Source organism: Macrosteles quadrilineatus, unplaced genomic scaffold (genome assembly GCF_028750875.1).
Source record: "Macrosteles quadrilineatus isolate MER2022 unplaced genomic scaffold, UCM_ALF_1.0 Scaffold_2__2_contigs__length_208266976, whole genome shotgun sequence".
NCBI classification, from domain to species: domain Eukaryota; kingdom Metazoa; phylum Arthropoda; class Insecta; order Hemiptera; family Cicadellidae; genus Macrosteles; species Macrosteles quadrilineatus.
Genome location: NW_026542595.1, coordinates 70,763,155 through 70,786,804, shown reverse-complemented (window position 1 = coordinate 70,786,804; position 23,650 = coordinate 70,763,155). Strand labels below are relative to the sequence as shown.

The following is a 23,650-nucleotide window of genomic DNA, read 5'->3' as shown; positions in this document are numbered from 1 at the left end:
TCCTAACTACCGTCAGGCTTTGACCAGCACGGTTACAACTCTAACTCTCGCAAATAAATCAGATATTAATATTATCAAACTAATAATATCAAGTCGTCCACTCACCACAAGTGGGTTACTGACTCACTACCCAACTTGACACCAACACGCCTTGAGCACCAATAATCACACCGATGTCACCAAAGCACTCCTCTCTACGTACACCACTGGACGTCTCACTAGACACACGCTATCCTCACTGACTGGGATCCACGACTCGAATGTCTGTCCTAGGCTATCCTGAGAAACTAGGATATCCCAGGCTTATCGGCACTGATAAGCCGGGTCAAAGGGCGCTAGCCAGGTTCGCCGCCGCCGCTTGCCTACCTCAACAATCGGTGCGCGGCCAAATAGCAAATATTTACCCCCCTAGGAAAAATAACTCGTTACATCCCCCACTTACATCGGGATAAAAAAAAAGAAAACGGCCAAAAAGAAAAAAAAACTCTTGAACTCCGGCCAAAACCAAATACTCAAGCCCCTAACCCAATAGTGAATACTACACCACAGGTCTCAAACTCAAAATAAAGAAAAACTCTCGCTCTAGCCACTACCAGCCACCATAGTGCCGACTGATTTGGCATCAGGAACCAGACGGGGATTTCCATTACAAGGGCCTTCGGGGTCTTCGTCACCAATTTTGACACTGTCTATGCGGCCCACTTGACCAGAACAGTACTCACCCACGCCCATTCTTATCACCTCCGTCACGACCGTCACAAGTCCGAGATCTCGTATGACATCCATACCCAAAATCATATCCGTGGTAAGAGTGGGAACGTACAAGGCGTCTCCAACCCACCGTCTTCCCGCAGCTTCTCCTGCCAATCGGAATGAATACTCGGCTCTAGACCGTGACCCATCTGCCATCCTTTGAGGAGCGGGTTTCTTAAAAGGCTCTACCCCCTGGCGTTGAAGATGATCGGCGACTTCTCGCCCAACCAGGTTAACTACGGACCCAGTGTCCAATAACGCCTTAAAAACGCTGCCCATCAGCACAACTTCAACAAAGGGCCTTGTCTCAGAAATCAGCCGGTTCTCGTCTACTCCACCAACCAGGCTGTTTAGTTTTCCGAGCCACTCGGACCACTCTTCTGAGGTCCTTCGTTTTGGGTGGCCTCGCCCAGTTGACCTCCTGATGTCTGAGCTGGCCTGCCGTTTCCCGCCCGACATCCACACTGAATCACCGTCAAACCAGGTTTGCCACATCCGTAACAGGAGACGGTCCTTGGCTTACCACATTCTCGGGCAAAGTGACCAATCTCCTGGCACCTAAAACATTTCACCGTCCCCTTTGGACCCTCAGACGCTCTAGCTGCTGTCGCGGGCCGTTGACCGTGAACCCGATTCAAAGCTACACGCCCAAGCGACTTGTCTTCCGGAGATGGTCTCTCGAAACTCCGCTTCTCGACTGAGACAGTTTCGGAGCGCTTCTCCACCTTCTTTTTGGGTGCGTAGGCGGTTTCCGAAACCAGCGCTAAGTTCGGAGAAGGAGGAGGTCGAAAGGCCGCCTTCTCTCGCAGATAAGCCTCATAGTCTTCAGCCAACTCCACCATCTCGGCCAGGTTGCTGAAGTCACGCCGGCGTACCATCAGCTTGTACTCAGGACGCATATTGTTGTAAATCAAGTCCAATCTACCATGCTCTGACAACGTCCCGCTACGCCTAAGCAAGGTACTTATGGCAACGACGTAGTCTCTAAAGTGTTCGCCTTCACCCTGTGTCCTTTTCCGGATCTCCTCATCCAAGTTCCTCCAATATCCCGGTGGGAAGAACTGGATTTCAAACTGATGCCGGAAAGCTTCGAATGAATACAGGAGCTCCTTACAATTCCTGTACCATAGGAGCGCTGAGCCTTGCAGCAGCTCCGGCAGCGCTCTGAGCAGGTCCTCTGATGATACGGAGTAGGACACCATCAGCTCTTCTAGGCGCTCAAGGAATGACACAGGGTCTCGTCGGCCATCAAACCTCAAACCCCACTTTCGGACCATGTCACATATCTTGGAGCAATCCTTCGGCTCCACCCTGCTGGCCTCATTCAAAAGCATATCCGAGCCTCGTGGCACCTCCAAGCTAGAAGGACGGACTGGTCTCTCTGAATGATCGTTAGGTCGCTGCCATCCCTCGGGTCTACTTGGTAACCCAAAGGTAGGCGTGGGAACAGCCACAACAGGGGACGTAGGGTTGGCGGGTCTTCCGAACCCATAGCCGACCCCAATACTCGGCGAGCCCCTCGCCTGCCGCACCACCGATGCCAGATGTTCTCTAAGAGTCCGGGTATCGGTCTCCGAAGACAACCCAAGGATCTCTTTAACCGCCTCTAACTCCCCGCTAAGTCCGAATATCTGTCTTTGGTCCGACTCAGTGCTACCCAGTACCTGAGGTACGGTTCTCGGGGGGTCAGGAAGCTCCACAGTTGTAGTAGCCAGCGGTAAAAATGTCGGTGCAGCAGCCCCAGCCGTACACAGCCTATCATCGCTGTACCGACGGGCATTCCGCTGCTTCCAAAACGACGAGAATCGCTGCCGTAATTCCGCAGAAGTACCAGTGGTCACCAAACCATACTGGTCCATCGTTCTCATGAGCTCCCCCTTCGAGAGGTCATAGATCCAACCCACGCGACCGTCCCGGGGCTGCGACCCCAAGGACATAGTCGCTGGCGCGGAATAGGTCAAAGAAGTTGTCACCGTCGTAGCCACGACCGATGAAATAGTCGGCCAAACGAGCGAAGACGCCGGCCACAATGACGATGTCGTCATCACCGACAGTTCGGAGCTAACCCCAGAACTAGTCGTAGTAATAGCAGACGTAATAGGCGTACCGCCCAGCACAGACGTCGTACTCGTAGTGACAACCATATTTAAAATTCAAAACACCACGACAAATCCGCAAAAATAAGGGCGAAACCAATTAAAATATATTTAACACCGTTATAATAAATCAAACCAATTATAGGTGTGAAAGTCAAACCACAAATACACAGTAAGGGTTCTCACTCAAATAATATTCAATGATAAAGCCCAATTAATTAGCAAAATAATAAATCAAACCAATTATGGGTGTGAAAGCCAAACCACAAATACACAATAAGGGTTCTCACTCAAATAATATTCAATGATAAGGATCAATTAATTAGCAAAGTTAAAATTACTAACTAATATCTATGTATACAACCACTAAATAAATTAGGGTTCACAACACACCACGCTGTAACAGAAAACAGGTTAGGCCTACCCAACCGACTATAAAATCACAGCAGGTCTGCCTAAAACTCTGCTCAACAGCTCAGGTCCGCAGCCAATCTGCACAAGTACGCAGCAAATCTGCACAAATAAAATTATTTTGTTCGGGCGCCGTTAATACGTCAGCAACTCAGCACCACTGCCAACCTCAGTCCCTGTTCGCAGGCGCCATCTTGCGACGAGATTTTCTGCACTGGAAAAAAAATATTAAAAGTGCAGTCGTCGCAACCGTTTGCCGGGGATAGCTCAGCCTACAATGGCTGGGTAAAGTTCCAGGGTCTGCGATAAGGTCAGGGAAACCACTAGGCCAAAAGCCGGGTCTAACCGGTATAGGACTGGCTCATACACGGGCACTGTGAACAAGTCAAAAACAAGTCACCACAACAAACGTGCAATAATCACTACCAGACCTACGCCGATTCTCCACACTCCTAGGGGGTCGTTGCTGACTACGCAACTCGGGCTTCGTCCTAACTATCCAATAGTTAAGCCCAGAGTGCCTAAAACACGGTGAGTTACACGACGACTTGCCAATAAAAACCACAACGCGTGTTATCACCAGGCGGGGTCTACTAGGCCACTATAATCCAATACACAACTCTAATGCCCAAGCTAAGAATCAAACAGTTCACTCAATAATCGTACCACATAATAATATACAAGTACACTATAGGTAGAGTGACTACACCACTAGTAGCTGGTCTCGATAAATACCAAGCCAAACAAGCAAAATTAAATGGCAATTGCACTATTTAAATATTGAGCTACTTAGTAGCAGATAAATAAATATTAACTACGTTCCAAACACTAGATAAATATATTATCTGATAGCCGGTACTCCGCTATCCAAGCTACCAAGATAACGTGTTGGATTACTAAGCAAGCTGTTCAGGTTAAATTAAAATAATTAAATGATTAATCAATACCAACCCTACTGCTACTACCACTACTGCTACTATATCAACGTTATATTGCTTAGCCGGGCTTCTGTTAATAGGCTAATAAAACTAGCTACTAGCCTACTGGCCTCGTGCTTCCAACTACGCACGCTAAATCGTGCAGCCTAGGTTTGTCGGGCCTCAGAGTTATTAGTAATATAACTAACTCTAGGTACAACGCAAAATAATATCTTCTACAGGCAATTAAATTATATTATTTGCGCTCTAGCACCCGCCCAGAACCGTCAGGAATACACTTCAATATTATTCCTGACTAATATAAATCCTAACTACCGTCAGGCTTTGACCAGCACGGTTACAACTCTAACTCTCGCAAATAAATCAGATATTAATATTATCAAACTAATAATATCAAGTCGTCCACTCACCACAAGTGGGTTACTGACTCACTACCCAACTTGACACCAACACGCCTTGAGCACCAATAATCACACCGATGTCACCAAAGCACTCCTCTCTACGTACACCACTGGACGTCTCACTAGACACACGCTATCCTCACTGACTGGGATCCACGACTCGAATGTCTGTCCTAGGCTATCCTGAGAAACTAGGATATCCCAGGCTTATCGGCACTGATAAGCCGGGTCAAAGGGCGCTAGCCAGGTTCGCCGCCGCCGCTTGCCTACCTCAACAATCGGTGCGCGGCCAAATAGCAAATATTTACCCCCCTAGGAAAAATAACTCGTTACATATTGATAGTCAAATTTTAGAAATGGATAAGCAAAGTGTTTCCTGACAGTTACGATATATTTGTGATGACTAAAATTCATTCTTTGAGAGCTTCATACAAATGTGAACTAACCACCTTTGACTGATGTATGAATATTTAGCCATCCTTTAAATCGCCAAAGCGCAGCCAAATGCAATTTAGTAAGAGCTTCCATTTTATATTAGAGGACATTAAACTTATCCTATTGTAGTTAAAAGTAAATTTTCTTTATTTTTTAACATGTCAAAAAATCAAGGGAATAAGATTTGAAATTGACATGGTGGAACGACTACTATACGAGTGCACAATATTGTCACTAATGCTCTCACGCGGATTTGTTCATACAGTAGGAATTATTTCATAAGGAATAGAGTTCAGCAAGTTTACCTGAGACGATTTTAATCTAGGGTTACATAGATATCAACAAAGGCCACAAAACATAAGACTGTTACTTTAGTTCTAATATGGGAGAGTAGGTTCAAATTAAGGCCACTTAACTTCCTTTAAAATGTAACCTTTTTAGTCCACTATCACATACTATGCTATACTGTGTATGTACACTGTTTTTAATTAAGTAGTAGCCTCTTTGGGAATTCATACCAAACAAGATTTATATTTGTAGGAAATGTGTTGACTTTCACCATATTTGCAAACAACGTTTAATAGCTATTTACCTTACAACTGTAGTAAGAGCGTTTTTACATCACGCACTTGCGTAACGTGTAACATACAAGATTTTACCTGACCCGACAATATACAGGAGGTTACGAACTATATTTTTCACTATCCATTTCACTCATCTTCTAATAGAAACGTTCATTTACAAACAAAAGCTAGGTTAGAAAAATTCTTCAAAGCATAACAATAAAATTCAAGCGCACAGCTGATTTATAGCGTTGGTCGTTGGCTCCATAGAGCTATGTTTTTTAAGTTAAGCACTCAATGTTATTTAAATGGGTTTCATTACCTCACCGAGTGAGTTTTTTCAACTTTACATCACTCGAGAAGTAAGGAAGCTGTATACATCACGTTTGGGATAGGGAAGTTTAACATGGCGGGTTAGGTAAACATAGTTATTGAGACCTTGACATAACTACTGTTCTCAAGGAAAATAAACAAAGTATTAGTAAAATTATGTTTATTTACAGGAAAGTATACGGTAATGGATTCTTAAAGCAAACTTACAGTTAGTAATTTACAGATAATAGGAAAAGCTACCCATCTACAACATAGTTCGGGTGAACAACTAATAGCGGATCTTCGTCTTCTGCTTCCTCCCCTTTCCCTGATCTGCTGGTCAGCGGAATGATCACTTGGTCCTAATAACATTTCAGTAGATAATATTGTTGTTCCAAGAACACTTAACTTATACAGTATAAATAAATTTTAAATAGGGACTCACCTAAGCTGCATTTTAACTTTTAAATGCAGTTGTAATTACTCTATAATAAAACACTAACAGTTGTTGAGTGACTGAGGTTAAAAATGTTACTTGATAAAAAAATATATATTTAGCATATATATATATATAAAACACTGATAATGATCAATGCAAACTTTAAAAAAATGTTTTGTGTTTAGAGACACCCATATATCTGAACATCTGAACTTGAGTTTACTGTAAACTTTTTTACACCCAACTCCTTAATTTAGATCATATATTTAAGGACCTTTTACATCCAATATTCAAAAGAAAATACTTTAACTTATAACAACTTAGTCAAGTGTTTGTAACAGGAGTATTGATTTACAATGACAAAAAATTTAAATTCAGTAAAAATTACTGGACGGTACAGTAAAAATTTATAATGAATTTCCTGTGACCATTACAATATTGAATATTAATAACCTAAAAATATATAATTCTGAGCAATGTACAGACAAAACTCTAATTTTATTTATATAGATAGACCAAGATTTTGATTTGTAGAATAAGCGGATATCAGCAGTTTAAAGACGTAAAAATAACCTAAAAATATATAATTCTGAGCAATGTACAGACAAAACTCTAATTTTATTTATATAGATGGACCAAGATTTTGATTTGTAGAATAAGCGGATATCAGCAGTTTACCTTACAAAAAGTGCATTTTGAGTAATGAACACTAAGGAATGACAGAAAATGTCTGTGTCTTCTGTGTGTTCTATCAGCAATCTGTACTTTTTCTAAATCTTGTTTTCAATACCGATAGCAATGTCCAGGTATCTTTGGTATCAAGAATTGACATGTCCCTATTATTAAGTAGGTTATAAGCTGGGCAAATATGTTGAGGCACAGAAATACAAACTTACATGGAAAATCAATCGATCAAGAATTTTCTCAATTAATGCTTTCTTCTCAACAAGCTCTTCCTCTGTGTCAATCTGATCAGATATTTTCTCCAGATACCAGTTGACAACGTCACTGCGACGAGCTCCATCTGAATCAGCTGAAAACATAAATAATAAGACTTCTTAAATGGCTAATGAGACAGAACAATCATAAAGGGAGGTAAAAGAGGAGAAAGTCAGATTTAGTGGTTGAAAGATAAGGTTGAGATTGTTGAGAAGAATAAACAGTCAATAGTCATTTAAGGCCAGCAAAAAGCATTTAAAAAATGTTTGCTAGTCAAAGAGACAAAAACATAAAGTGATTCTTTTACATGACTATGATAGTGGTTTAAATACCTTATTCTTGCAATCCTATTGTTGTCTTCACAACTAGTTTCAACCTGCTAGGAGGTCATCATCAGGTGAGTACAAGGATGAATTACTTATAAGTAAGTACTGATGATGACCTCCTAGCAGGTTGAAACTAGTTGTGAAGACAACAATAGGATTGCAATAATAAGGTATTTAAACCACTATCATAGTTATTATTCACAATCCGGAGGCTACTCACACCACAATGCTTTTACATGACTTATATTCTCTTTTAGCTAATCGAAATGAGTACGGTATTGGCTCAGTTGATGATCTTACCAAACAGCAAACTTTATAAAAATAAAATAAAATTATGAGATGTAAAGTTATGAATAAATGGACGCTCTGTCATAGGCTGAGGCAACTTTTAGAGAAATTATATTTCTATTTCTGGATTATCAAAGTTTTCTTACTATTGCCAGTCGGCTGGATACCCAGTTTATACCAGATAGAAAATGTGTAGTGTTGGTTCAATTGTTGATTAAGCGATTAAGCAGTGCAATGGTGTAATGGTGTTTTTGTGTCTCCTAAAAACATTAAATTTGACAGTAAAATGTTGTTGGTAAATAGGAAATTTTAAAATGTTTCTGAGAATTCAATAACCAACTTAGGCATCCTGTAAGAAACTTTTGCAAAAGTTAGTTTTTCATTTAAAGACTTATAGATCCCATAAAAGCATACCTTTGTCTTCTTCATTCCTCAAGAAGACAACAAGCATATTAGATATTGACTTGTACTCTTCAAACGAGAGCTTCAGTTTCTTCTTAGGCTGTGACGGCTCAGCTGGCATCGGCTCGTCTACATCTGCCATCTCTGTATGCAAACAGTAACATGGTTACATTCTATAGTAACATGTTAATGGGTTTTTAAAGTTCCTTTCTGCCAATTTCCTTAAACATCTTATTACAATAATTTAAAATAGGGACATAGCTAGACACATTTTAAACTAAATATGGATGAAGGATGAGGAAGGGATGGGTTTAATGTTTTGAATAGCTTTACTGACTAAGACTACTAGTGTCTTAGGCCATGAACTTACAACGAGTTAACCCTTTGAGGTCAAATTTTTCCTTTTTCGGCCAGTATAGTTTGCCATTCGAGCAGTCGGGAAAATGGCACCCAGCGAAGCGACCTATACTCGCCATTCGAACACAAAGGGTTAAATTACTTCAATTACTAAATACATGAGGAATTATATTCCTCCAATTGTAACAAAATTAGCAACAGGTTTCGTGCACTGCTCAGCTAAATGGGTCCCTCTTACAGTTATTTTCATTCAAAACTATTTTAACTTCCTTCGTGGAAGTAGTATAAAAGTGAACAATCAACTGACCTTGGTCCTCCACCTGTTCTACTTCTTCTTCTTGTTCGTCCAAGTAGACGTCAGGTTGCTCCACTCGGATGATAGAACAGTTGAGGAGTTTGTACGCCTCGGCAACATGCCTTGCTAACACCTGCAATATAGAAAACCTGTCATGAACCACTGTACTTGGGCTGTTAGTAATTAAGAACTCCTGATTGCATTCCGAGGTCAAAAGCTAATGAAATCCGTTTCCAGTTGACAAATGCGTATAAAGGAAAGTACAGATGAACGGGATTTATATATTTTTTTTTGTATTTTTTGGAACAAGAACGAGACTGGATTTTTCTTTAGTGCAACAAACGTTTGTTTTGAAAATCTCTAGTAATAATGACAAACAAAATTAATCAGCATTCTTGATTGCACTGATCTATGTAGAAAAATTGGTGGGAGTACATATGTAACAGAAATATTTCACAAAAATTGAAATAGCAAATTTGGTGCAATTTAAACTTAGAACATTAGTTGTATTACAAAACACGACTAGCTAATCACAAAAAATACAGTAGAATCCCTCATATCTGACATCTGTATTACCGGTCCTAGGTTTATCGGCCCCTTAATATTAAAAGATGATTTCCCACAGCATACAGGTGCAAAGTTGCAAATATGTCTTGAGCACCCAAGGTCATGGATTATCTGTTTATTTATATTTATTGTGTTTCCTACTCAGTTCAGCTAGTAGGCCTAACTTCTATATAGTTTTTGTCTATGTACTTATGGCCGGCCGCACATTCATTTTTGTAAATAGTTTGTGTCCGTGTTGGTGTTTATATGTTAAATGTACTATTGTGTAATGACGACGACAAGATGTCCCAATATTTTAAAGGGGCAGGAGGCTCGACAATGAAACCTTGATGTTTAGAAACTATTTGCCATAGACTAGGATTGACGACGTAAGGTAAGTTAACCTCTTTATATTGAATTGTAGAGTTAAGAGGATAGCAGCTAGCTTACCTTGCAGGTAGGTCATATAACAACAGAAGAGGAACTGAACACACAATATTTTGTCCCCTGGGGACATAGTCAAGTATAGAGAAAATGATGAGAGCTTACAACAATTTTTGTTGTAAAAGGGATTATTACAGGAAGAAATTGAGTTAGACTGATTTCCTAATAACTGATGAAAAATTAATGAACCAACACTTTGAGCAAAAATAAAATTTAGTTATTCCTAGACACTCATTATAACTATGTATTGTGTTATTGTTATTGCATGTCATGTATGGTTGCCAGTAGAAAATCAGCATTAGCTTTAGTGCCAGGAAACACATATATGGTGTAATGTGCATTGTCATAATAATCACGGCAGAATTCTGATCATCTCCCTCTATCACAGAGAAATTTAGAACATCCCCTGCATCATGAAGACACTACCATTGTCTACCACAATAGCGGCAAAATCTTGAAAGTCCCCGGCGATTGTAAAGATATCATTATCGTCTCCCAAAATCTCAGCAAAATTATAGTGTGGTAACCGATAATTCCATACTGACATTTCTCATAAATTCTCAGTATCAGTTTTATTTGCTAAAAACCGGTAAAACTGACAACCGACGTAGAAAAGTGACCCATCTCAACTATTAAATAACAAACACAAACAGACCTCATCTAAGCACTCCATCTTGGCCATGGCCTCGGACAGTCGTATGAGACTCTCCAGCTGTCTCACAGTGATGCGCCACGTGGACTTGCTGCTGGCTGTGGCGTCTCTCTGTCGCAGCTGAGTGTACACCTCTACCAACAGATTAGCGGCTTCCTAGAGGCGTAACAGGGTATATAGATGTGACAAAAAATTATTCAAGATGTAAAATACCTTCAGTACCTAATATGAACTTGCAAGTGTAGACATTGAGATGTTGGTATCGTAGAGAGGCAGTCTTAACTTCCTTCTTCCTAAATGGTGTAAAAACACAAAAATTACAATACCTAAGGAAGGAAATGTCGTTAGTGTACAAGAGGTGGACCACAGATGTCTTAAGTAATTGTTAGTTCTTTTTTGATCTCACAAATAAAACCATACACAAGTTGGGGAAATATTACCATACACAGAACTGTTTTAGAGAATTGCAGAAAGGAAGTGGTGATATAAAATAGAAAAATCCAATAAAATAAGCATTAAAAAAAATCTATTATTTTTCTGTAATCCCATTCTTAAATCCATGTGAGGCCATCAAGAATACATATAGCAAACTATAATTAGCAAAGTATTTCATCACCTATTAATTATTACTAGTAATTTTTTTTATTAGAATATTTGTTTCCTTCAGATAATATCATACTGATTTTATAATCATACCTCACTTATGATAGGTTTGAATTGCCGAGCGAATGCAATGTACCGCAAAACTTCTTCTTGTGAATACACTCTCTCCACAACATCTTCGGTATTGTTGTGCAACGAAACAATCCTTCGAGCAATGGCATAGTCTACGACCTGCAATCAATATGAATATAACAACAGGTATGCAGGGCTGGTTGTAAAAGAAATGATCAAATAAAATGAGGCTGAGTAACTGAGTGGAGTCAGGAGTTGAAAGATATTACTACAACAGAGAACACACTTGAAATAGCCAAGGATAGAATAGGAAGAAACACATTTTGGCCAAAAACATGCTTCGGTTACAGTAGCCAAATAAGTAAAATAAAGTAGGGGTAGCTTCTCGTTCTTAGCTTTGTCTTAAGCAAAATTAAATAAAAAATGTTGGTAAGTTGCTGATTCTAGACAACTCTGTCTAATGTTTTTATGTAGGAGGGTTCCTACTACAATGTCAATATCCTTGGTTTGGAATACCTATCCTTTACTGATTTATTAAGGCAGATTTATAAAACTCCAAATAAAGTTTATGTTTATCAGCGTTTAAATAAATTTACATAATGTAATTTTTAGCTAATTTTCCAAATAGGGAATACGCTGTTACACAATGTCAGAGATATTTCACAAACCTCATTGCATTCATCAATCAGTACAAAGAAGAGATCAAATCGTGACATGATTGGAGCGGACAACTGAATGTTCTGCTGCAGAGACTTGGAGCGATCGTAGCGGCCGCCAATGGGGTTGGCCGCGGCCAGTATAGACGTACGAGCATTTAATGTAGCTCTCACTCCAGCCTACACAACCAATCAAATTTTATTTTACCATAATTTACAATGAACTTGAATTGTAGTTATTTTTGTCAGGGTGAACTAAGATTTAAATTTCACTATCAATTTAACCATTTGCGATCGGAAGGCCAGCAGGAGTGGCCACTATGCAGTCGGCAACCAGTCTGAATCCTACCCATACTAACTTGGTTCCGACGGTTGGATGGCCAGCTCTGGCCACTTCTGTTCACCTTCAAGGCAGCACGCTCGCAGCAGCAAATATTTGTTTTCACTGAAAAGCTGCAATGTTAGCATAGGTGATTCAAATTGTAATAAAACAATTGTAATTTTATACTGGCAAATGTTTAATAAAAAAAATTAATAAAAAATATACATATCGAATATTGTATTTGTTTTTGTTTCCACCATAATGTATACGTTATAATGTTGCAAGCCTGCTGATTGTAGGTTGCAGCATTATATACAGGTATCATACCAAGGTTTAGAATATTACAAACAAAAACATTGTTTGGACTGGATACTACTGGACGCCCGAGCGTTGGCCTGCACCACAGACTGCGTGACCGCTGAGGAATAGGGGCAAATATTCATTCCGATCGCTAATGGTTAATTTAAAAATTATAACTAGTGTAAGATTGCCATATATAAGAACTGACATTTCTGAGGTTCAAAAAAGCAGGCTTACCTAAACGGAAAAGTCAACTCTAGCATAAGAAAAAAGAACTCAACGCTGTACTCATAATGATAATATTTCAGTGGCACTGACAGCATTTTCAACTGGGAAAGGTCAGAAAATTATGTCTTCAGGATCAATTTGGAAAATTTCCAGGAAGACAAGCAAGACAGGGCTACCAGAAGACCAATTGGCATTTCTTTCCAATTTGAAATTTCTTTGCTTCTCCAAAATGCTGTCTCTGACAGTGAAATATTGAAATTTTTTAGTATAGTATGCATATCTAGTTGTGTTTCTTGTTTCTGGACGGATTCATAACTATTTCAGTAAGCCTGATTGATATTATATACGGTGTTAATATACGGTGAAAATTTCTCGGTGTTATCCTTGATAACAAACTAACATGGAAAGAGCACATCAACCACTTAAGCAAAAAAATCAGTACTGGAATACATGTCGTCAGAAGAATAAACTACATAGGCGGACTCTCCGTGGCCAAAACAGCTTACTTCGCACTGGTAGAGTCGCATCTTAGATATGGCTTGACAGTGTGGGGAGGAACTTCAACAAAAAATATGAATCGAATTCTTGTCCTTCAAAAGAAAGCCATAAGAGCCCTCGCCAACCTTGTCCCACCACAGACTTGCAGACTAGCATTCGCAAACCTAGGAATCCTCACAGTGGTGTCTCTCTACATACTTGAAACCATAAAGTATGTGAATGAAATAAACCCCCCAAGAAACCAAGACCTGCACCACTACAACACCCGTCATGGCTCCAAATTTGCACTACCAGTTCACCGAACAACTCTTTGGGAGAAAAAACCTTCCTACACCGGCTGCAAGCTGAGGAACCATCTACCTGACTACCTGAGAGACCTGACTGGCAACAAGCTACACCAGGAGTTGAAGAAGTGGCTAATAGCAAGACCCTTCTACTCAATAAAGGAATTTTATGAAAATTAATATGTACAATTCACTATTGTATTGACACTATTGTAATTCTTGACGAATTAACAATAAAGAATATTGTATTGTATATCATAACAAAAATCTTCAAATCTGGTGCTTATCATTAAATATTCAGATTAAATATTGCTATCATGAAAGTAGTAGACTGTACCTTGGCAATGGATATCGTCTGCTGTTCCATGGCCTCGTGGATGGCTACCTGGTCGCGAGGATCCATCTTGTCAAACTCATCAATACAACACACTCCGTTGTCAGCCAACATGAGAGCTCCAGCTTCGATCACAAAGTCAAATGACTCTTCATCCTTGACCACCGCAGCAGTGAGACCTGCTGCAGATGACGCCTTGCCAGATGTGTACACAGCTCGTGGACTCATCTCTGCTACCTGTATACAGTTAACTATGTTATTGTTTGTGTAACTATAGTCAAGGCAGGTAAAAAAAAAAACTCTTGTTTCACTTTATTTAAAATCATTTTCAATTTTTCACCAGATAAAAATGATAACAAAGTGTTAATTAAATTGATATTTGGCCCTTCAAGGGAGATCCTTCAGGAGGAAGACCAGAAGGTTTATTTGAATGAAATGAGATGATGTCTATCTTAAGCTGCAATATCTATCTATCTAAGTAAGGTCAAGTGGGGTAAGTGTACGCCCGGGGCAAGTGCACTTCCAGCTACAGTAATAATAAATTTGTTTATGAACCAAAAAATATGAAAACTTGGCCAAAGGTATTTCAAACTATGCACTTTTAAATTATAAATAATCACTAAAAAATTCTCTTGCTATGATTTCTATGAGTTTAGACGTGTTTAAGAACCTCTTACGTTTCTACTCAAAACACAAGTGCCGCTCGGAAAATTAAAAAAATTACTAAAATTTAAATACAAGGATAATTAACAGAAATGTAGTGATCTTACTAATATTTTTTTAAGAGAATTAAAAAATAACATTGTTATAGCCCTAAAAGTCAATTTTGGGGAGTTAGGGGGGGGGGGGGCATACACTTACCCTGTGTGAAAACACGTTAGGGTTAAGTGTACGCCCCCCTCAATAACTGAAAAATTAGATCAATTTACTTAGTAAATTTAGTTCTTTTAAGGTTTAATATAGGAACATTCAGGGCCTAAGTCAATTACAATTTAAAATATTAAGGTTTTAACTAACTTCACCGAGCGGAGGTTTACGAAAAAACTCTTGACTACTAAGTTTACGAGTTTAAGTCTTAAGTACTATAAATTAAGATATTTTATTTACTAAAAACCAAAATAAAGCTCATTTTCTGCTCTTTGGGACTTAGTAATTGTTAATTCAATGAAATAGGGGAATTATAAGATTTTTATTTTCTTTAGAAAAAAATACGAAAGAAAGCTTATTTTCCCCTCTATACTCCACTTACCCCAACATCAAGTAATATGCAGTGGAAAGCTACAATAAGGGGGGAGGGGTGTACACTTACCCCAGATCAAGGGGGAAGTGTACACCCAAACATCATTTTACAAAAGAAATTCTCAAAAACACAATAGATAGCGATGTATAACAATCACAGTATTGTGACTAACCTGTTTCAAGAACTGAGACTTGGCAGTGCTAGGGTCGCCCACGATGCAGCAGTTGAGGTCCCCTCGGAGAGTCGTGCCTTCCATGGTCGTCTTGGGAACTCCACCAAACAACATCAGAATGATTCCTGAAATGTAGATAAGCACACTTAATGAAATATATTGAAGTGAGGAGTATTATTTTGTGTTCATGTTTTAAAGTTACTGACATTCCAGTTGTCTTATATATTCTGATCTTTATATGTTAACAAGTTATCATAACTTTACCTTATTTTTAGTAATAGGGGATGACTTAAAGTTAGAAACATAGGCCTTTCTCTCATTTTGATCTGTTTTGTTCAAACTTTGGATGGTTAAGAGGACCACCTATGCATTGAAAGGGAAGAGTCTACAGTAGTTTGGTTTATTTCAACCATCAGCTGTGTCTAACCTTTCTTGATCTGGTCGTTGCCGTGGATGGAGGGGAACAGACTGTTTACCAGGTTATGAAACAGTTTCTTGTCTCGGTTCATGTCGTAGATCTTGGCCCACTCGGCCTCAGTCATGTTCTTGCGCATCAGCTCGGGCGTGATCTCATCTGTGAGGAAATCTCCTCCAATACCTCCGAACTGGACAAATAGACATGTTTTTGACTGAAACCTTTGTTGTAAAACCAAGAGAAGGTAAGCAGATGTGATGAAAAACAAACATTTTACATTTGGTCTAAAAGAGAAATTAAAACTTCATAATCAGGAAGAAGTATGATTTTAAAATTAGGTGAAACAGACACAATTTGTATTAACATGACTCCATCTGCTGACAACAATATAGTAAACAATTCATTATTATCACTAGGCAAAACTTATAACATTTTTTTGTGACCCTTATGTGTTTATGACGGTTCTTAACAACCCCACAAGTGTAGAGGATTGATCTAAATAACTTGGTATTTAGTTAGGAATAAACTGTTTGGTTCAAATCCAATAGTCTCCTAATAGGGCAAAATATTATTACTTACATAATATTCTAAGATAAACAATGGCAATTTATGACATTTATTTGTACTGTTATCAGTTTTATTGTTACAAGGGGGCCAGATATAAATCTGAAAATGACATTTGTAAAAAACAAATAAAAATATGACAAAGGACGTGAGTTCCGGGGCGGCCAGTGTTTTGGCGCAGACAATTCAGACAATTTTAATATGGCAGGAAATCCAGGATCATTACCATCTTCTACCTCCTCCCATTCACTACTGTCGGAATCTGATTGTTCCTTTGCCCTAAAAGCCGGGGCCTTCGAACACAATCCCTCCCCTGCCTACGTCCCGATTTCCGTGTCCGTTAAGCATTTGTGGTGTATTACTAGATATAGGCATGTTCATATTACTTTATAGTAATATGAAGTTTACGAGTATACAGGGTGTCTACTACATTCTGGATAAAAAATTCATGGACAATTCCCGTACATTTAAGGGCACTTTGGCGTAACCTTTGTCGGTGTCATTAGGCCTACCGAATAATTTTCCTGATTGGTCAAACTGTATTAATCTTGTTATTAACTGTAGTTGTACCAGATAGAAGAGTAAATAATAATAGATAGCCTAAGAGTTAAAAATTTCAAAATAGAAATTTATTGACAGTAAACAAGCATAGGCCTACCTATACTTTAGGTAAAACTTTTATAGTGTAACAGAGAAACGCAATCTCTTTAATGCATATTGTTGCTCAGTTCTTAGTACAAAATCAAGGTATGGTAAGCGGCTACCAATAAGCAATAAGCACAGAGTAAGATTATTGTATTTTCATTTGCAAAGTTAATATCGACACATAGCAATCATTAGTTGTTTATCTAGGCTCAATTACATTTTCTTAATATATTTTACAGCACTTTCAAGAATCAAAATACCCAGGCCTAGGCCTAATTATTTAGGAGGGCCTAAATAAACTGAGTAACAAACAATGAGGTTATAATAGCAGCAAAGTCACTATCATCATTCTAGTTCTTAAGATTTAGATTGCTTAAAGCATACAACTCAACAAATAAATATATGGGAAACAAAAAACATTTAAACCTGAATAGCCAACAATATAAGACAAAGATACAGAAAATGCAATGACATAATTTGAAACCAAGAAGGCCTACATAGTGATAAAACATTCATGCAAATAACAATGCTTGTAGTTTTGTCAATTGAAAGATAAAACATCCATAAAAAAGGGGTTAACTTACAAAATAAGACTGTAGATTATTTACATGTTTAATATGAAACCATAAACAGTTTTATGGCACTAGGCAATGGCAGCGGCAAAATCAGCCATTATAAAGCTATTATTTTCACGATAAAATAGGTTTGGGATCTCATAATAATTCCTCATAATATAATCTCATAATAAGCCCTAGTAATAAAAACAGAAGTTGTAAAGGAATAAAAGTGATACAACTTTTATGAGCTAGCTAACTGAGTCAACAGTTCTTGGAAGTACTTGACTTGACACTTGATTGTCGTGATAAAATATTAATGGGTTTGAGATTGTTAATGGGATTTTTATTGCATAATTACTCTAGTAATAAATTATGAAAATGTAAACAAACATCTGATAAACCTTTTATGTGCTCCTAACCAACTAGCGATCAATAAAATTATGACCCATTAAAAATTTAAGGACATAGTCTGGCATTTAAGGACAATTCCCGTACATTTCATGGCCAGTAAAAAATTAAGTACAATTCCCGGTTTTCCCGGATTTCCCGGTTGGTAGACACCCTGTATTAGTAAAAATAACAGCACAACAACAAAAATACGCCGAGCCGATCTGATCAGCCCGTGGCGGTTTTTGCTCAACATTGCAGGGCCAATGTGGTCGGCCCGTGGCGGACTTAGAGTACATTGTTTAGGCCAATGAGATTGGCCCGGGGCTCTTCACAACATATCATAAGGCCGATCTGTGGCAATAAAGGGTTAAACATCTATCAGAACGTACACATAGCTAGATAGCTTCATGCCTTGTGATGATGGCATGGTCGATTGATGTGTATGAGCGTATGAGTGTGTAAAGTAGTAAAATCAAATCAATTGACTTTAGTCAGGAATGAATGGGAATACTTTGGATTACTGGGCAAGAAAACTATTCACTCAGCTACTCCGCTGTTATAACTACAGTATTTGAATATTTACAGTTGCCTCACCCTAGGGTTGGTAGGCGTGACGCTGCATGCTAGGAAGGCCATGCGGTAGTTGAGGTCTCGGACACCAAGAGCCTTCAGGCCCCTCACACCCTCCACATTTGTCTCGCCAGGTTTGTGGTGGGAGCCACTCTCAGCCCGAGCCCCGGGCATGGCCAGAGCACCGACATCTGGTACCACCACCAATGTCCCGGTAAAGTCATAGCGATCCCCCGCCTGGACTGTCTCCACCGTCTCTGCTCGGAGAATCACCTCAACGCTGGAATTTGTTATTATTGTTACAGTAAATCTACTAATCTGGCACATTCAGTAACATTTGCTTTGGTCTAAGGTTTACTTTAAATAAGCTTTTGGAGATTAGAAGCATTTCCAGAAAATCAGGTAAGTACTTACTAAACATTCACAATGGAACATGATTTAATGGCCTTATAAAGTACTATTAAAAAAGCTTAATAGTACAATGCTTACACACAGTTATAGTGATATGTGACCGCTGGAGGTTAGTGACAGAGGATGACGAGGCATGTGGTCACAAGTAACTAAAGCTGCCATATCTCAGTTAATATTCGTCTAATCTTAAAAAATAACGAGTTAATCTATTTTTAATCAAATTGCATTAAAAAAGTTATTGTAAAATCAACAGTTATTTAACCCTCCGAGTGTCCATAGTTTAGGCCTTAATGTCCGCCTATTTTTGGCGCATTTGCAAGGTTTTATTAAAACGGATCTGAGAAGCTTAAAACAATGTTAATTCTACTGTTCTATATACCATTTTGTTTGGAAAATAATGGGCTTCAATATTATACATAAAACATAAGGAATATTTGTTTCAAAAAAAATTTTTAGGTAAAAAAAAAATATTTTGGAAAATTTTCAAAAAAAAAAATAAGTTTGCGCTCAATGAAATTGTATAAATTATAGGCCTATAAATATTTGAAAATAGCCACTTTGTTCTAAATTTTATGAGGATTACAAATATATAAATAATATAAGGAAGTAGATTTGCAAATAAATAAGTTATGGGCAAAAAACAGATTTCAGTACATAGGGTTTAGCTAAGAATGCATAGCCTAACCATAGCTAGGAATCTGGCTGATAATTTACATCAATATCACTACCTACTTCTTCAGGATCATCAACCAGCCCTTCAAAATCACTTAAATCTTCTTATAATGCACCACGTATATCACTACTTTTGATTTTTAACACTAAAACAATGATAAACGTAATAAAACACATCAGTCATCGGTCCGAGGGTAACCTAGCTGTTTACAAATACGCACGTCAGCTGTCTGCTACAATTACGATCGGCTCGGAGAACATAAAGCGCTTAGAGACAGACCTCTGGAGAAAGCTTAGAATATAACGAAAAGAACGGTACCTAACTCGATCCAGTTCAATCCGATTCAGTCAGTCATAGAGCCTTCGCCGTAAACGATGTTCGTGCGTCGAAAAATCGACGCGTGACACTATACAAAGTGTGTCGTGCGTCGATTTTTCGACGAATGACGCTCGGAGGGTTAAGAAACAAAAATATCAATGGCCGCCATTTTGTTTTATGAATTAGGAAAATGGTCATAATTTTTTGTAGCTTTGTCTAATTGTCATAAATGTTTGTGCAGTTTCAATTTTGTATGTTTTACCACTTTTTAGAAAAAAAATGAATAAGTGAAAAAAACAAAACGGCGGCTGTGTGAGTAACTGAGGACTTCCTGACAATTTAAATATTATATTTATATATGATTCATACCCAGGAACAATGCTCTAAAATATTGGTAGAGAGTTTGGGGACACCCTGTATAAAATAATACAAAATACTATTTTAAATACTCATCAATAAGCACTAGGCCTATCTATCTATCTAACTAATTAGAAATTATCAGGACTATGACTAATTTACATGCAAGTAATACTCAATGTAGGCCTTCTTAATAAAATTATAAAAAGTAACAAACACTAAACAAAGTCAATGGCAATAATGACTGACAAAAAATAATCTATCTATCTATCTATATATTAATAGGCAAGCATGTTTCTTTAAAACCTTTTTTCTCAGCTCGTGTGCATCGTAGGTAAAATCTACGCATACCGTTAGAAAGCTGTTTTCCCCGAGGTGTGCAGAATCCCTTTATAAATTAACATAGGCTCAAAAATAAACACAAAAAATGAATTTGAAATTTTAAAAAATTAACACGGGTCTTATGGGTTGCTATGGTGATGACGAAATAACAACAAAATATAAACAGAAAATCAAAACAAATGGAAGACATTCCAATCACATGTTTTATTTACAGTGTGGGGTGAAAATAGAGAAAAGCTTGCACAAAACATACTTTTGGTCGATTTTTCGACCACGGGGCGTGCTCTCGTACTTATTTAATACGCAAGCAGGTTTTTTGTGACAATTACTCCTCCGAAACTGCCGAACCGATTGACATGTTTTTGGTGTCATTGGAAAGAGCGTAACATGAAGTTGTGCAGGAAACTTTCTTTTTAGGAAAATAATTAGAGAGTGAGGCCCTGGGGCCCTTTAAAGTTTCGTATTTCTCCATAAGATTAACATGGGAAACAAACATTGTTATGAAACTCCAGCTGTTGTCAGAAATGCTGTTCTGCTATTTGATTTAATTTGTTTACAAGGAGAATTGTTTCATGGTGCCATGTGGTCAATGAATTATACTTTTGAATATATTTTAAATGCTATACACTATATAAAATGATAGTACTGTAATACATTAAGAGATCTTCATTTAAATACCGGTAATCAATAAGCACGATTAAGCCTTTGCATTTATGTTTCCTGGTAAGTGTGTTGTAACTGTTTCTTATAGTAGATTATAGTATCTTAAAAGGTATTGTTCTCTTTTGCATTCTCACCCCGTAGTGAAGCACGGGCAGAGCAACTAGTAATCAGTTGATACAAAACTATGAATTGTTAAATGTCAACTGAATTAACTTACCTCCTAGGAATGCATCCCCTAGGCAGTTCAGCCTGAGTCTCTTGAATACGAACTTTCTGGAAATCCACAAACACTGATTTGTCAACCTCAAGCATGAATCTTCGCCTGTTCTGGCACACAGGGTTGCGGCAGATTGTTGGTTGAGTGTACTAAAACATAGACAGAAAGCATTTATTATGAGTTGAGCTTCTTCAAAATACATGACTAATAGGGACCAGACTCTGTTCGGATTACCTTAGGCCTAGCTGGAAATGCAGTTGAACTGCATAAAAAAATTAAAGTAGTATATTTTTAAACCGCAAATGGCCATATTTTGTTCCCTTAATCACAGTAATATCATGATCTGTCCTGCAATTTTGGCAAGTCCATGATTTTGGTTTTCTTCCGTGATCGCTGAAATATAGTAAATAACTTACAAATAGCGGCAAAAAAACGCAAGATCATCTCCCATGATTGCGTTCATTTTCCTACGCCAACATATTACCATTACCAATTAAGATGGGAACGCCAGCTAGTATTTTACTTAATAAAAATATGAGTGAAGGATGAGTGTAGAATGGTGTGAGATGAGGTGTGTAACTTTGTAAGATTTTAATTAGTTTATATAACAAAGTCTTCCTAACCTAACCTAAAATAACCTAAAACATAGCACACCCTTGGGTTAGGTTATAATTATTAGGTGTGGTCGGAATAATACCAAAGTACCAATAAATGTATTGCTAAACTACATGTGTTAGTCGTTCAAGTACTGGAGCTACTGTGACTAACACACTGGTTTTAGTTTGTAACCAATAGATTTATTTTTTTAATACAATAATAGCTTTACAAAGCCTACCTTAAACTGCTGTTCAACATCTTTGACGACAGTCTGGCAGTCAAGACACAAAAAGGTCCCCAGTACCAGCTCAGGGTGAACGGGATGGGTACGCACTACTTGTCCAGAGATGCGTACGAGGGTTCCAATCTTTGTAGTGGTTAGCTCTCGGACCTTGTGTCGAGTTGGAACATCAACAAAGCTGACGTAATACTCCCTGTCAGGTTTTGCCTCACCTCTGTCCTTGGCAAAGTTGCACACGGCTTGGCACAGGTAGGGGTATATTCTGTGAAAAGCAACATCGTTAATGTGCAAGGTTTAAACTGAATTAAATGTATATGAATGCTCTAGTCAATTCTTATATTTTCTTCAATTGTTTAATACATTATCATCACTTTAAATTGTCTAAGCTAATTCTGTGATAATTTTGAAATATTTGTTGGACTCAGAATACCCCTTTTGCAGATGTTAACTGACAGATTAAAAAAAACCATATTAAAACAACACAGATACAGATTATTTGCAGATACAGTACTGGATAGCAGTGTGTCATTGCCTCGTTCAACCAAAATTCTCTTTTAAACATAGTATCAAGAAATTCCCGTTATAACGTTAACGATATTATCATGTATCGTGAGCACGAATATATCAGGGTCATTTACCTAGTGAATTGCGTGACAAGACAACTTGAAAATATAACAATCAGCGATTTGTGGCCGATTGAATTGGGCATTATTGTAACCTTTTATTTCTGTTCCCATGCAAAATATACGTACAATTACCAGCTCTTTTCCTAGTCATCAAAATTCCAAGTTTAGTTCTTAGTTTTCCCAGTTGGTTTTTTTAAAGAGGTTAGCAACCTCTTTTAACTTTACATTTGCCCGTCCACATAGACTAGATAGATCTGTGCATGGAACGTATCCAACAAAACAAGGGGTGAGCCGGTACAGTACGAAGGTGAACTATACTGATAAAATGTTTGCGGCGGTGATCAGGATCTGAAACCATGACTTCGCTGCCTTGGGCCCGAAGTCCGTGACGCTACCAACTGAGCCACCGAGACTCACCAATTCGCTGAGTATCAATTTGCTGAGAGGATGGTCATCCTAGACTCACTAAAGTGTATAGGCCTAGTCAATATATATTTTTGTTATTTGGTAAATGAGTTTCTCATTTCCTCTTTAAAATTTGCTTTTGCATCCATCACGCCCTCTTGGCCTGTGACATTCCTTATTGTTTTTTTTAAAAGGAAACTGGATAGGTTTAATGGATTCTCTTCTCTAAACCAAATTCTTCTCATCAGTTCTTTATGTTTTCATATGTTCATTAAAATACACACCCATCTGCAATTTATATTTTAAATGAAGGAAGAATTGGTTTTAGTGGAAATGCAAATGAAATATCTGGG

At 38.2% G+C, this 23,650-nt stretch overlaps 1 protein-coding gene across 1 annotated transcript in view; it reads right to left on the bottom strand.

Annotated features, from left to right (window-relative positions):
• Positions 1-6,073: 6,073 nt before the first annotated feature.
• LOC128987381 (DNA replication licensing factor Mcm6) overlaps positions 6,074-23,650 on the bottom strand; it is a 35,572-nt gene continuing 17,995 nt past the window's right edge. Inside the window, exons 3-15 of the mRNA XM_054408202.1 lie at positions 22,264-22,528; positions 21,429-21,577; positions 18,472-18,727; positions 15,734-15,911; positions 15,307-15,431; positions 13,898-14,131; positions 11,941-12,108; positions 11,294-11,431; positions 10,601-10,753; positions 8,968-9,088; positions 8,316-8,447; positions 7,245-7,381; positions 6,074-6,271 (exon numbers count right to left, since the gene is read on the bottom strand). Of these exons, the coding sequence (XP_054264177.1) occupies positions 6,167-6,271; positions 7,245-7,381; positions 8,316-8,447; positions 8,968-9,088; positions 10,601-10,753; positions 11,294-11,431; positions 11,941-12,108; positions 13,898-14,131; positions 15,307-15,431; positions 15,734-15,911; positions 18,472-18,727; positions 21,429-21,577; positions 22,264-22,528 (2,161 nt within the window). The 3' untranslated portion in view covers positions 6,074-6,166. The remainder of the gene's footprint in view (positions 6,272-7,244; positions 7,382-8,315; positions 8,448-8,967; positions 9,089-10,600; positions 10,754-11,293; positions 11,432-11,940; positions 12,109-13,897; positions 14,132-15,306; positions 15,432-15,733; positions 15,912-18,471; positions 18,728-21,428; positions 21,578-22,263; positions 22,529-23,650) is intronic.